The 14,899-nt window shown below is 34.8% G+C and overlaps 1 protein-coding gene across 1 annotated transcript; it reads right to left on the bottom strand.

The window, feature by feature from the left end:
- Window positions 1–6,162: 6,162 nt before the first annotated feature.
- LOC131035367 (exocyst complex component EXO70A1) lies at window positions 6,163–8,019 on the bottom strand. Its single transcript, XM_057967041.2, has one exon. It carries the CDS (start codon window positions 7,852–7,854, stop codon window positions 6,331–6,333), a length of 1,524 nt encoding a protein of 507 aa, XP_057823024.1. The 5' UTR covers window positions 7,855–8,019; the 3' UTR covers window positions 6,163–6,330.
- Between the last annotated feature and the right edge of the window lie 6,880 nt (window positions 8,020–14,899).

The following is a 14,899-nucleotide window of genomic DNA, read 5'->3' as shown; positions in this document are numbered from 1 at the left end:
GAAACCTTATAGTCATAGGCTTGAAAAATTTGTTTCTCCTCCCTCTTAAACTTAATATCTAATATATTCACATTCTCTCCAATTTCCCTTAGGATTTTTTTGAAAACAATATTCGGTGGGAGAGAAACATCCCAGAAAATCCTATTATTTCTCTCTTTCCATATACCCCACGCTACATGAGGGAACACAAAAGACCATAATAAATTAATAATTTGATTAGCCGAGGGTGCTATCCACTCACAATAAAAGTCAAGAATAGACTTAGGGAAGACCAAAGAGAGATTCCGCCACTTAAGAACCTGATCCCAAATATCCCTAGCATATGAGCAATGAAGAAAAATGTGAGGGGAGGATTCAACCTTAGCCATACAAAGGTAGCATCTGCTTGGCATTGAAAAACCTCTTTTACATAAATTGTCCAAAGTTAGCAGCTTATTCTAGAGAAAAATCCAAAAGAAGATGTTAATTTTAGGAATAAGATTTTTCACCCATGCCTTAGCCCATAGAGGGGGAGGAGAAGATGATTGCGACAAAAAAAGAGATAGCAAAGGAGACAAAAAAAAACCCTAGAGGGAGTCAATCTTCAGACTAGGCAATTCTCCACACTAGAAGGAACCAAGGCAATAGAATTGAGGGCTTTAAGAATGGGCCGAAGAGAATCATTCACAAGACCAAGATTAACCCACTATCCCTCCTAGTAATCACCAACAAAATGACCAAATTTAGCCTTACATTCCTCCATAAAAGGGAGAAAAGAAGAAAAACTACAAAGAGGTTCTTGAAAAAACCAGGTATCTTCCCCAAATAAGGCTTTTCTTTCATCCCCAATCTTCCAACTTGCACCCCTCACAGCAACCTCCCTAGCTTTAATGACATCATTTCATAAAGAAGATCCCAACGAGAGATTGTGAGATTGGAGAAAATCTTTTAGAGAGCCCACACTGTGCAAATATTTACTATGCCAAATTGAATTCCACTCCTTTAAGTGAGAAAAATATCTCCAAATCTATTTTGCAAGGAGAGCCAAGTTGAAAGTTTTGATATTTCTCAGACCAAGGCCCCCCAATATTTTCAGTCTACAAATGGTCTCCCAAGCTATAAATGGAGTTCTTTTTCTTTCCTCAACAACAGACTATAAGAAGCATTTCTGAATATTCTTTATGATTTCAACAAACTTAGAAGGAATTTTAAATAGACTGAGGGTATAAACTAGTAAATTCTAGAGGGATGATTTTAGGAGCTGAATTTTTCCCGCTTGACTAAGAAGAGCTCCCTTCCATCTGGCAAGTTTCATATTAAACCTGTCAACAAGAGAACACCAAAAGGCATTAGTATGCTTAGAACACAATGGGAGACCAAGATAGGAAGAGGGAAGAACACCAATAGGGAAACCAAGGATGGAAGCAATCCTCAACTGCCTATCATCACGTGTGTTAAAAAAAATAGGGAACTCTTCCTCAAATTCACTTTTTGGCTTGACGCCTTCTCATACAAATCTAAAGTCTGCTTAAAGGCTCTTGCTTCCCAGCTTTTACAAATACCTTCCTAGACAATCCAACATCAAAATAAAGAGAATTGGAGAAATTGGATCTCCCTATATAATTCCCCTAGAAGCCTTAAAGAAATGTGAGGTGGAACCATTAACAATAACAGCCAAAGAAGATGATGAAATGAGTTACCAGATAAGCTGAAGAACTCTCTCTAAAAATCCAAAAGCCCTAAAAATATTAAGTAGAAAAGACCATTCCACTCTATCATAGGCTTTGGATAGATCAAGCTTAAGCAAAAAGCCTTGCTTTTTGGAAACCTCCAGAGAATAGATATTCTCATGCACAGTGATAATGGAATCAAGGATTTTCCTTCCAGGAATAAAAACACTCTATTGGGGGGAGATTAAAAGAGGGAGAAAAACCAACAATCTGGAATTCAAAACTTTAAAGCTGATCTTATAGAAAGATTTACAAAGGCTGATGGGATTGAAGGCATCCAAGACATCTTCTCCAGAGACTTTAGGAATGAGAACAATAAAAGAAGAATTGATTTCCTTAAGAATGTTCCTTGACCCAAAGAATTCCTTAACCCCATTGACAACATCCTCAACAACAATGTCCCAGAACCTTCAAAGAAGAAGATTGGAAAACCATCTAGGCCAAGGGCTTTATTACCTTCGAAGGATAACACCACTTTCTTGACTTCATTTGAGGAGGGAATAGTCGATAAGAATTTGTTTTGATCTAAATTCAAAATTTTGGGAATGACCAATGAATTTTTGTTGTGCATTCTCATCAAGTCCTTCAAAAGAAAGAAGATTGCTGAAGTAATGGACAAAATCTCTTCTGATATCTTCATCTTTATCAATCTTTGCACCATATTTAAAAAGATGCGAGAACCTATTAGTTGTCTTGTGTTTTAACACCGTCATATGGAAAAAATAGGTGTGCTCATCTCCTGAGGAATGCCACAATGATCTAGATCTTTGTTTCCAGAATTCTTCCTCTTTTGATATTATATCATGATATTTGATGAGAATCTCATTCTCTCTTGCCAAGTAGTCATCAATATATCCCTCTTTTTGGATTTTGTCCCAAATTTCTTTTAAATCTAATTGAGTAGCCCCTTTCATGGAAAAAATATCCCCAAAAACTTCCCCGTTCCATTTCCTAACTTTGTATTTGACTTCCCTTAACTTTTTGGCCACCATAAACATTTTTGATCCTGTAACCTTTATGTTCCACCATTCTTTGATAGCATCCTTCAAAAGCGGGTGGGAGAGCCACATCTTTTCAAATCTAAAAGGAAAATTTATTTTTCCATTTCTAGAATCTACTACAAAACTAATACGGTAGTGATCAAAACCAACCTTGGAAAGGACATTCAAGGAGTAGAAATATTTAACTAACCATTCATTAGATATGAGGGAATGATCCAGACAAACCTGAATCAATTCATTTCTAGCCCTCCAATTAGTCCACGTGAAAGAGGCTCCCCTTAAATCAACATCATGCATACCTTGGTTGTTGATGAATTTCATCAAATCCATCTTACTATCCAGGTGAATCTGATATCCACCAAACTTCTTTGCTTCATAAAGAGGACAATTGAAATCCCCCATAATGATCCAGATCTCTTCCAGGAAGAGTTTTTTTAAAGTTGCAAGCTTGTTCCAAAAACATTTCCTAGTGTTTTTATTGTTGGGAGCGTAAATGTTAGAAAAAATTCATGAGAAATCATCTCTAATGTGAGTGAATTTAGAGGCCACATGATTAGAGTATTCCCAAAACAAGTTACCTTGGATGTAGTTACAATTCCAAAAAGTAACAATACCACCCAAAGCTCCTACCGAGCTAACACCAAAAACACCACAATGCTTAAAAGGTTTAATTTTTTCCACTCTTTCCTTAGGCATTTTAGTTTCGTGAACTATCATAATATTTGGTTTATGGTCCCTAACAAAATTATGTAAAATATCTTGTTTATGAGAGGTATTTAGCGCTCTCAAATTCCATGACATGATCTTCATTTCTTACCAGGGGAGCATATTTTTGTGATGGTTCTCTGGGTCCCATCAGCAATATTTTGTAGGCATATTTGATCCCTATACCATTTAGTCATTTTCCTTCCTACTGCACTCTTACTGGCTCCACCATTTGCCTTTGCTCTATTCGTGGTGGAAACTCCAAAAGACGTATTTGATTTCTTGAACCTTTTTTCTTTTCCACTGTAATGAAAGGCTTCCCTCCTTCCATATCAAAGTCCTCTAAGCTCTGATTTTCAAGGTAAACGTTTCTACCAAGTGGTATTAGATAATTTTTTAGAATCATTTTCAAAAAAGAAATAATTGTTCAATGAATTACTACAAGTACCTATCATTCACCTCACCTTTATAGGATCTTGGTGATTAAAAAAGGTGATGATTTAAGTGAGATTTAAAGAAATTTTTGTAGTATTTTTTTTACTACTAATAGATGTATATGTTAGAAACTTATGCTAATAATTCCAAACTATTATAAAGAGTTGTCATTTTTTGTTAATAATATTTTGATATGTTAAGTGAGGTGGGAAAGGAATCAAAAAATATCCAGGCCCCAGACAACATTTCTAAGATTAATCAATAATTTTTATCTGAATAAGTCATCAAACTCTTAAAATATTTGGTGCAACTTTTTGAAATTAACTATGATAATTTTCTTTCTTCATACCTCAAAGACATTATAGTGTTTATATGTGATAAAATCATTCATTGTTAGAGCCATAGATTAACTCGCAATGTTAATATGCCATATCAAAATAACTAGACACACGGATTTAGTTGTGTTTACTTATAATTTGAAATTAACGTTTTAGGTTTTTAATTTATAATTACATAATTTACCTCACTCAAGTCTGCACTCATGGATCTATGAAGGATTATGTGGATCTAGGGATCAATAGGTCTTTGTCTAGAGAGGAGTGATAATAGGATCATGATATATTGATGTAATGACATGAATTCATGCAAGAATGTGCCACTTATAATTTATTGTTAGATCTGATACATAAGAGTAATGGGAATGGGTATGTAATTTTCACTACTACAATTTCATAAAAAAGAGTACCTTCCATAAAATTATCTTTGAAAATTTTAAAATGTTCCTAAATGATTCACCTTATGTGGTAAAAAAATGAAAAAAGTGGCTAGTAATTAAATTTGATCTAATATTGGCTTATTAGGAAGGGCAACTTTAAAAAAAATTGTATTTTCTAGCCTTTTGTTACATCAAAACCTATCTTATAATTTGTAGTGGAATTTCTATTTGTCATTTCACGAGTAGTCAAACAAGCTTGATTGACCTTGATTCACTTTTTTCAAAAAGCTGTACAAATATTATAAAAGAATAAATAATATATGTCTTCAAAGGTCACATTCAAAATTAACTTAGCCATGAAGACAATATGATCTTAATAAGAAAGTCATTTGCCTACTTTTTAGCTATAATGTGTAAGTGATTATCTATATAAATTAATACCAAGGAAAATCTTAGTTTTCAAGATTAACATGAGGAACAAGGTTAAGATGTTCATAAATTTAACATATGTAATAATGTTATCCAAATTATTACAAGAAATAGGATGAGGAAAACTCTAATAGAGTGAGAATTGAAACTTCAAAGTTATTGGTTGATAAGATTGTATATACTTACTAAAATAAATTTCATTATACAAGAAAAAAATAAACATGAAAAAATCAAATTGTTGATAAAGTGAAATCTATGGGTGAAGTAGCATAAAGAAAAGATGCATAGATAAGTCTTTTGATTATTCTTACTATGGTAGTCGCTTAGGTCACAAAGTCATTTTCTTAAATTGTGATAAATGTTGGGAAAATTATTAGTGAAATGATTTTTGAACTTGGGTCATAAAGAGAGCTATGAAGTACTTACAAATAAAGTCATTATTTGTTGAGTCATGATAACAAATCGTCATATATATAGCTAAGGATATAAGTAGTAACAATTATTTGTGTTTGTCTACGAGCTTCACACTTAGACATAACTATGCTTGAGCATTTCTAAATATCTTTATCATGGGTTTTATTATATAGCTTAGTTTACATAATTTTGTTGTTGGAGAGTAGTAGAAATATACAAAAAGTCTCAAAACACATTATCACCAAGTAGTTGTTGGGAAGGTTGAATGCTATATGGATTTCATGTTTTAGATGAGTGAGTTCATTACTTCACTTATTAGATGAATTCATTACTATCATAATATATGTTTGAAAATTATGACATTTCCAATAATGTCATATTAGAAAAAATCACCACCTAACAAATTTGACTTCTATAGAAATATTAATAGTTGATGTATTTTTTCTTGATAATGCCAAATCCCTTACAAAGACTTGGTTGTCCTCAAAGTCTTCTTATCCTTTTCTTTATATTGACCTTTACATACATATATAAATACATACATATTTTAAATTTTTATTTACTATAATAAATAATTAATTATTTAATAAATTGAGATAAAAGAAAATCAATGATATTACAATCTAACTTTTATTTGAAATACATTCATTTATGAAATATTAGTATTTATTTTTTAATTCTATTAAAAATTTCCACTAAATAAGATAAATGTTAACCCAAGTAAGACAAAATCCCATCGCATGTAATCCCGCTTTAATAGATTTGATAGATTTGAAATAATCTTTTTCTATTTTTAGAATTGAAAAACTCTTCTATTTTTTATTGGTGTCGTTTTGCGCGCCCAGGGATTGATGGATAGGCGGGGGCCGGGGTAGATTGAAAGACTATCTAGCCATCAGCATTCAACTCTTCCATCGCTGAATTAAAACCCTTTAAATCTCTCTGGAGCTTCCTGTTCTGTCAGACCTGAATACACTTTCATCCACGCGGCCTTCTCATATTTCACCGAATACTGTGTTGCCTTATTGCACTGTTTCCTCACCCACCCCTCCCCAACTATAAATTTGAGCTCAGAGCCATTCACTTTCTGTACTATGTAGTGAAGGTTGTTCATGAGAAAGAGATAAGACAAAGCCACGTCTTTATACAAATCAGATTTCTTTCCGAGCTTGCACAGCAGAAGGAAGATAGTCCATCCGAGCTGGACAGACAACGGGGCAGAGGGATTGTCCACGGCGAAATCGTCTGGTAGCTCCTTGGGCAGTTCTCCACGGGCATCTGCGGTTATGTTTTCTAAAGTTTTCTTATAATCGGAGAGAAAAGTGAGATAATTCATAACGTATCTGGTGAGAGGATGTACAGTGCCGCCCGCAACGGGAGCCTTAGAATTCTCCTTCTCAATGGCCTTGTCAAATTCTGTGAAAAGCCGCTGGGCCACCTCGTCAAGCAGAGCCAGAATCTTCTCAGCCTGCTCGTGCACGCTTCGGCAAAGGTTTTGAGAAAATGTGTCTTTTATGTCGGGCATAAGATCGGTGAGGGTTTCGTAGAGGTCGAGCACCCGGAATACTCTTTCCGGCGTCTGGCTTGTAGCTGCCACTGCTTCTGCCAAGGAGAAAAGCTTGCTTGTCTGATTCATGGCGATTTCGGCAAAACAAGAATCTCTCATCTTGTCAAGCCCCTGAAACACATCGTCGCAAAGCCTTTTTTCTTGGGCAAACAGAAGCCGGATGCTGGTTTTCGCAGCGTAAATCCATTTCTTGATCTTTTCATCAAGAAATTTCCATTCCATTTTTCGAACATCCTTTAACGTCACCTTCTCCACGCCTAGATTGTATAAACTCTCTTCCACCACGGACTTTCTGGCGAGAATGAAGACTCGGATGCATTCACTCGCATACCCACTCTTCGCCATGCGTTGTGCTATATTCTGCAGATCCACTACGCCTTCCAACGGAACCATGTGGAATTGGCAGAGTCTGTCTACTGACAGACAGTCGGCGCTGCCGCCTCCATCTTCGTCGCCGTCGTCGTCAGAGCATGTGGAAGTCGTGATAATGTTCTCTGTGCGGGAACGAGATGACGGCAGCGCCGATGACTTCCTGTCCGGCTCGATGGCTTCGCTGTTAGATAACAGAATTTTGTGAAACTCATTCTGCAGACGGGCCATCGACATTTTCATCAGCCCTTGTGCGCGGGAGAGATCCGGACCGTTGGTGCCGGCGGCGGACAAATTTTCCATGAGTCGTTGGAGATTTTCTACATTTTCCATGTACATACGGACTTCTTCTGCGGTGCTCTGAAACAGCATTTTGCTTGTTGTTTTTGTGTCCCATCTGGAAATCAACATCTCTGCGGCGGCTAAATTTTCTTCATCTAATGTGTTTGTAGTAACAGGACATACAAGGTTGCCAAACGACGGGTGGATTGTAAGCATATTTCTAGTCATGTTGTCGGAGGTACTCAGAGAGTCTACAGTATGCTATGCAGTGACTACAGATAGTTTGAGGACGGTAGCTCAGCAATTCAGGAGTGAAGAAATGCAAGGAAAACTTTCAACTCTATGCAATATAAATATGTTGGACCAGAGGTTGAGTTTGCTCTGTGTGGCCGCTTTGGCTCAAATCCTTGGTAATAAGCTTCTTACTCGAAACATAATGAATCGTTTACGAATTTATAGTAAGTTTAATGCGTATAAATATTTAATATATTATATTTATATCACTTTTTGACTATGACATTTTCGCTTGACCCAGTTATGACCCGAAAGAGTGTAAACACTACCTGACAGCGGTACACGGTAAGCGTTGTCCTGTGAACTAATAACGAAGCTTTGACTTATATAACTATTCTGGAAGCTTCTAGTTTTATTTTAATAAAATAGAATTAGTACGCAGATCTGAATAATTTCACAAGGGTAAGGTATGTACGCTTCGTTTGTAGTGTAGTTAGGTACCTCCCGCAAGGAGTACGAGGTAGTCCCATAGGGTTCTAACCCATCTGTAGACCTATACATAGATGGCTGGCATCGTGGACTATAAAAGACACTTTACTTTTACTTTTACTAGTTCGTTCTGAATAGTTGGAGTGGACTAGGTCAACTCTCTGTTCTAAGAAATTCGAGAGTCTCACTTAAGCATAACTATTGAAACCAACCAAAGTTTTAGCAAGTTTGGTTTCTCATTCTCCTTTGAAATTGGAGCAATATATATTTTTTAAGTTTTCTTTTTGAAGTTTTGCACTCAACAATACTTGATATTTGGTGGGTTCATTTGGAACCATTCAACTTCATTCATAGACCAAAGCCCCATGGACTGAACCAAATGTTTTTTTATTTTTAATTAACAAAATAATAAATACTTCATGACTTTTGAGTTTTCTTCTTAATAATTTTTTCAATGGCTATACAATATGAAGTACACGTAGGTTAAGCATGTCTATCTAAACATTTTAGAAGAAACAAGTCTTATTTATTTAAAGAGTTGTTTTAAGTATTAATAATTATTTTATTTTATTTATTTATTTAAGAATTAGTTTATAATTATTTTTATCATTTTATTTATTAAATGAATATTTTATAATTTTAGTTTGTTTTCTAAATATATCTATATAGTATTTTAACACACACATACATAAATGATTTATCTTACTTTCTAATCTTTATAGAATACTTCTTAACACAATTAACTTAAATAGTTTTTCACGAGGTAAAATAGGTTTTGAAGGGACCTATAACTTCTTACAGGAGGATTTTACAGGGATCCAAAACCCATTAAAAGAACATTGTTATGACTAGATAAGACACATATAAACAACAACCAAACAACAACCAATCACAAGAGAAATGTCATCCAAGATCTGGTTGAAACATCAATGAGGCCAGAGTCATCAAAACAGAGGCCTCAAAAACACATCGACAGAGGGTTTTTCGAGGCTCCCAAAACCTGTACTATGGGTTTTACAAGGCTCCCATAACCTAAAGGGATAAGGGTTTTGCAATGCTCAAAACATGGGTTTTGACAAGACACACAAAACCATTTCACAAAGGGTTTAACCATGAAGCTCACAAACAAAATTCACCAAGCTGCAAAAACCTCCAAAAAGTAGAACTCCACCTCGCTTGAAATGCACCTCTCTATTGGAATTAAGGAACATGAGGAGGGGGAGGGGAATGGGGGGGGGCAAGGGGGAGGGACGTGGGGTGAATCACTATTCTACAAACTTTAACATTAATTTGTTCTTTCAACCATTTAATACTTTTAATCAAAAGAAAGATGCAAAAACATAAAACAAACAACCACAACACCATAACACAAAGATTTTGTACGTGGAAACCCGGTTAAGGGAAAAACCACGATGGGGATGAAGCCACATCTCTCATGATATTCCATGGCATAGGTACAAGTCCCTAAAACTCAAAGATTGCAGCATTATATGACAAAATCGGGCCCCAATGTACTTGCTATGTAACTATGTGTGAAACTCTCTAGATCCCTGTGACATCTATTGTATCCTACCAAACTATCGAGACACCCTATCCACAAGCTATCTGTCAAAAATGTATGGTGTCCGTCCAATTAGATATCTAGTATAGAAGCAAAATGTTAACTCAATGTCGTCCTTTGGCCACAGTTCACAGTCCAAAGTATGGTTGCCATATAAAAATACCAATTTCATCAATAATCTTGTGCCAATACTCTAACTTCCCTAGCTAGGGCTAAGATGTGATCATACCATATATATGTACATAAGCCTACCCATGACCTTTGAATCAGAAGTGCACTAGTCTCATCACAATTATATGCTCATAGGCCCAAACTTGTAAGAGATTCACCCCACAACCAAGTTCGTAGCCACCGAGGTACACAATCTGATGCATCTCATGATACAAATGTGTCAGTACACATGGTCCCGATGCATACCTAGTCCTCTAAGTTAGGAGCATCTCCATTTATCTCCCCCACCCAATAGCCAACCCATGAGTCACCCTATCTATACATAGGAACCCATTGATAACCCCTCCCACATTGCAACTAATGTATGCCCGCTGGTGTACATGACCTCCCAACTCACGTGTAAGTACTCATGTCTATGACCTAGTGCTTCTTATCTTATCTTATCCTAGCCTAATGGCGCTTATGTTGATCACATGGTAATACTCATCAGACTTTATCTTCGTGCTTATTTCTATCACATGGCACTCATCCTATTAGTGTATAATTTTATCGCATTACACTTAGTCTTTATCCTATCATGCTAGAGTGTTCACCAGATTTTATCAATTTGATGACTTATCCTAGATTTGTTTTTTTGTTGCACCAGTGGTATCCTTGCAACCCAGCCTAGCGCTCAACCCACCTTACCTTGGACTTACATATTGCTAAGTTGGGGTTCAGGAAGGGGCGAGTTGAGGTGAGACTAGTCAACCGAGGATGTACCAAGTTGTCCGCAAGCTAGGTGCATCGGGTGAGATAACTTATCCTAGATTTTCTTAAGCATCTTATTTTCCTAAAGGCACCTGTCTGAGTGTATCCTCTCAACAGTTTGTCTAATTATCTATACATGTTTATCACATGGTGGCTAATTCTAGGCCTAATTTTATTCTATCCTAGTTGAGGTACCTATTTGAGTGTATCCTCTTGATAGTTTATCCAGTTGACATCATATATTTATCACGGAATTATTGATTTGAGCCTACGTGGACACATATGCATTAGGAATATACCTATATGTACTTTAACTACATAAACATAATTTTATCTAGCACACACATGCCTTTGCACATATACATGATGTTGTTTTATGCATATGCAACAATCCAACCTAGACATGAATACACTTGACATAGACACATTTTAAAGCATAAATGTGGCATTGTTCTACCTATATGCGTCGAAATATCCTATATGTGGTCTTAAAAAATCTATGTCAAAAAGCATTTATTATTAGATTAATTGGAGGTATTAAAATATTAAAATTTCTAATCTTTGAGGAATCTAAACCTAATAAAGATAGTTTATCCTAATGGATCTATTGTATGTTGGTTCTTTGACTATGTTTATGAGGGGTTGAGAGGATGTTTGTGTTTGATTATGTTTAGTTTGGTCAATAAATTTCGTATTTAAATCTTCTCGTTAAACTGAATTCCAGTGGTCATTCAGCCTTGAATGTTCTAGAAAAAAATGATTAACATTGATCAACAAGCCCATTAAAATTTAGAAGATTATGTATACCCTAATTTGGGATGTAAGATGTATGAGTACGTTCATTTAAGTTTCACCATGGTTCTTGTAAGGGATTGAAAATGAGGTTTATAGATGAAAAAATGTATAATGCAGACATAATGTTGCTAATTGTTGAAAATCAAATAAGATTTTTCTAAATATAAATTAATTCTCTACTATTTTAAAAATAGAAATAATTTTTTTAGTTTTGTCTATCCAATTGTTTAAAAACATGATATAGTTTAGTGGTAGACATAATGTCAATTATGACTATTGAGCCCTTATTTTTATTTAGTCTAATATAGTTACTTTAGGTGGGAAATTTGTAAAGTTCTTTGTAGGTTGTAAATAGCCTATTTTTAATTGTGAATATATTTTTTTTTTATTGAATTTAACTACTTAAATTTTTCTTTTCTTTTATATGACAGAAAATTGATTGTATAGTAAGGGATCTTTTTCAAGAACTAGTTTTTAGCATAATTATTGAGGTTGTCAAAGCATAAGGTTTTCACACATCTAGAGTAAAAGCCTTATCGCCTTAGAATGGTGAACTATCTCATGTTCTTACTTTAAGAGTTTATGAATCCTAACTAACTATTACCATATGAAATCAAAACATTAGTGTCACATGTATTACATCACAGAGGTATTAGCGCAAGTTTCCTTTTCGTCGCTAGTTTCCTTTATAGTCTTTTCTTCCTTGTGTTTTATGGGTGTGGTTGCTAGTTCTAAGTGATGTTACCAATTATAGGTGATGTTGCTAGTTTCAAGTGATATTGCTAGTTTCGAGTGATATTGCCATTTTCTAGTGCTATTGCCAATTTTGATCTCTCATAAATTGGAAACTACTATTGCTTGGTTTTTCTATACAAGCTAACAAAGGATAACAATTTTATAATGATTTTTTGTTCTTTGATCTATGCATTTTAGAGAGGCTATAAGACATGTAATTTTATTGCAATTAATTGAAAAATAGTTAATGATATAATTTCATTTTTAACTCGCTCTCAAATTCTTTTATTTTGTTCTGTAAGTTTTCTTCTTATTTTCTAGCTAGATCATACTGTGGTCTACAGGATTAGATAAAATTTTAAAAGGTATTAGAGCCTAGGAGATGGAAAGAAGAAGCATTAAGAATCTTTTGTAGGAATTGAAGATTAGAGCTATTTTAGAATGAAATTTTTCATTGTCTTGGGGGTTGTCTCTTAATTTATTTTATATAAAATGAACTTATATAAAGTTCCAAATGGGGGTAATCTAAGGTTAAAATGGGAATAAAATATCATTCATCTGTCATCACTTTAGAAGAAGGAAACTACAAGTCTTGGTGTGATGGAATCCTAAAGCACTGTCGATGGATTCATCTATTGCCACATTTGTATGGGCTTTTTCTCGAACCAAGTGCGTGTTGGTAGAAATCTGCATGGGAAAGTAGAAATGATCATGTCTTAGGATTAATTGGTTTAAGTGTTGGGGACCACACATCATGGGCTCTATCACACATTGAGTGCCCTTGCACTCTTTGGGCCATTAAATGGAAAATATATGGAGATCCCATTGAACCTCCATTCCTAGATGATCCAACTATAGTTTTACTTATCTCCCTTGATAATAATGATGATCCTATGTATGGCGATGACATTGAAGAGGAAATTTCTTATTGGAAGAGTCTTGATTGTCCTGATTACATAGAGACATATCCTCCTGCTTCTCCTCTTTCTACACCTTCAGTATTGGCCGCTATCCAGTCACCTTCACCTACTAGTTTGATAGAGATCTTGGCTTCTCTAAATGTTACCTTAGATTCTCTTCAGCAGGTTCATTCTTGTCCTCTTGATGAGCAGGATATAATTCTACTAGATATTGCTTTCTTGTTTGTAGAATCCCACATTGCCAATCTAGAGGACATCATTGAGGATTTTCATATCCTCTATTCAGGAAACTCTTATGGAGTTGATTCATCTTCTATTGATGTTATGGGTACATCTTCAAACCCTTTTGTTCTCTCATTGCCTATATTTGCTCCTATTCTGGCAATACTAGATTCTCATTGGTCCAATTATCACCATATGTCCATGGTCACTATATTTGAGTCTTCTATGGTACTTGATTTATCCTATCAACATTTGCCACACTTTAGCTTTGGCTTAGAGACATTTGAGTAGCATTTGGAGGGATCATCGTTGTCTTTAGACTATGATCTACATTGGTTTTCAGAGACATCATACATCTTGAGATTTCTTCCAGCATATTTCTTTCAAGATTCAAGAGACTTCATTCATACATCTTTAGTTTTGTTTCTTCCTAGGGGGCTAGGAATGTTGTTTAACAATTGTGGACCATCTTCTGCATCTAGTTTCAAGCATCTACCATTGACTACATATTATGGGAGGATACTTGGTTCTTCCATGCCACCTATCTTTTTATTTTCACTTTCTATGAGACCTTCTTGGGGAGAAGGACACTGCAACATAGTAATTGCTAGTCACAGTTAGTATAAATTTTGAGGGGGAGTTTTTTCCCACTCGGTTTTCTTTGTTACCTCTTTCCTTTCCTTAGGCTTTTGTCTCCTTAGTTAGACTTAAGGGAGGGTGTTAGTGTAAGTTTCCTTTTTTAGTCTTTTCTTCCTTGTTTTAATGGGTGTTGTTGCGAATTCCAAGTGATGTTGCCAATTACAAGTGATGTTGCCAATTTCAAGTGATATTGCTAGTTTCGAGTGATGTTACTTGTTTCAAGTGATATTGCTAGTTTTAGTGCTTGGTTTTTCTATATAAGCTAACAAAGGATGACAATTTTATAACTTTTTTTGTTCTCTGTTTTATGCTTTTCAGAGAGGCTATAAGTCATGTAGTATGATGTTTTGATGTTGTATTTGCTATTATGAATTTAGCAGCCAAATTTTTGTTTTTACTATTAGACTTTTTGACACATTAATATCATATTTATTAAATTGAATATTTAATTAATACAATTTTATTTATTATATGAAACTCAGAATAACAACCTAATATATTATCATTTATCATTTTAAATATTTTTTAAATATTTTTCATTAAATATATATATATATATAGATAAAAAAGTAAAAAAAAAAAATTCTCATTCCATTAGTATCCGACTACCAAAAGGCACTAATAACGTAATATTATTCTTAGTGCGTAACCTGGGGAATCGCGTCTCTATTGTGTGATTCAACTATTGAAAAAAAACGAAAACGTAAGCACGTTATTTTCTTCCACTAACAGGTAATCAACCAGTTTTTATTGCTCT

The sequence above is a fragment of the Cryptomeria japonica genome, chromosome 1 (assembly GCF_030272615.1).
Source record: "Cryptomeria japonica chromosome 1, Sugi_1.0, whole genome shotgun sequence".
NCBI lineage: Eukaryota > Viridiplantae > Streptophyta > Pinopsida > Cupressales > Cupressaceae > Cryptomeria > Cryptomeria japonica.
This window is presented reverse-complemented; position numbering and strand designations above follow the sequence as displayed.

Excerpts from the sequence above, each read along its gene's own strand:
- LOC131035367 (XM_057967041.2), bottom strand. The coding sequence starts at position 7,854 with ATGACTAGAAATATGCTTACAATCCACCCGTCGTTTGGCAACCTTGTA.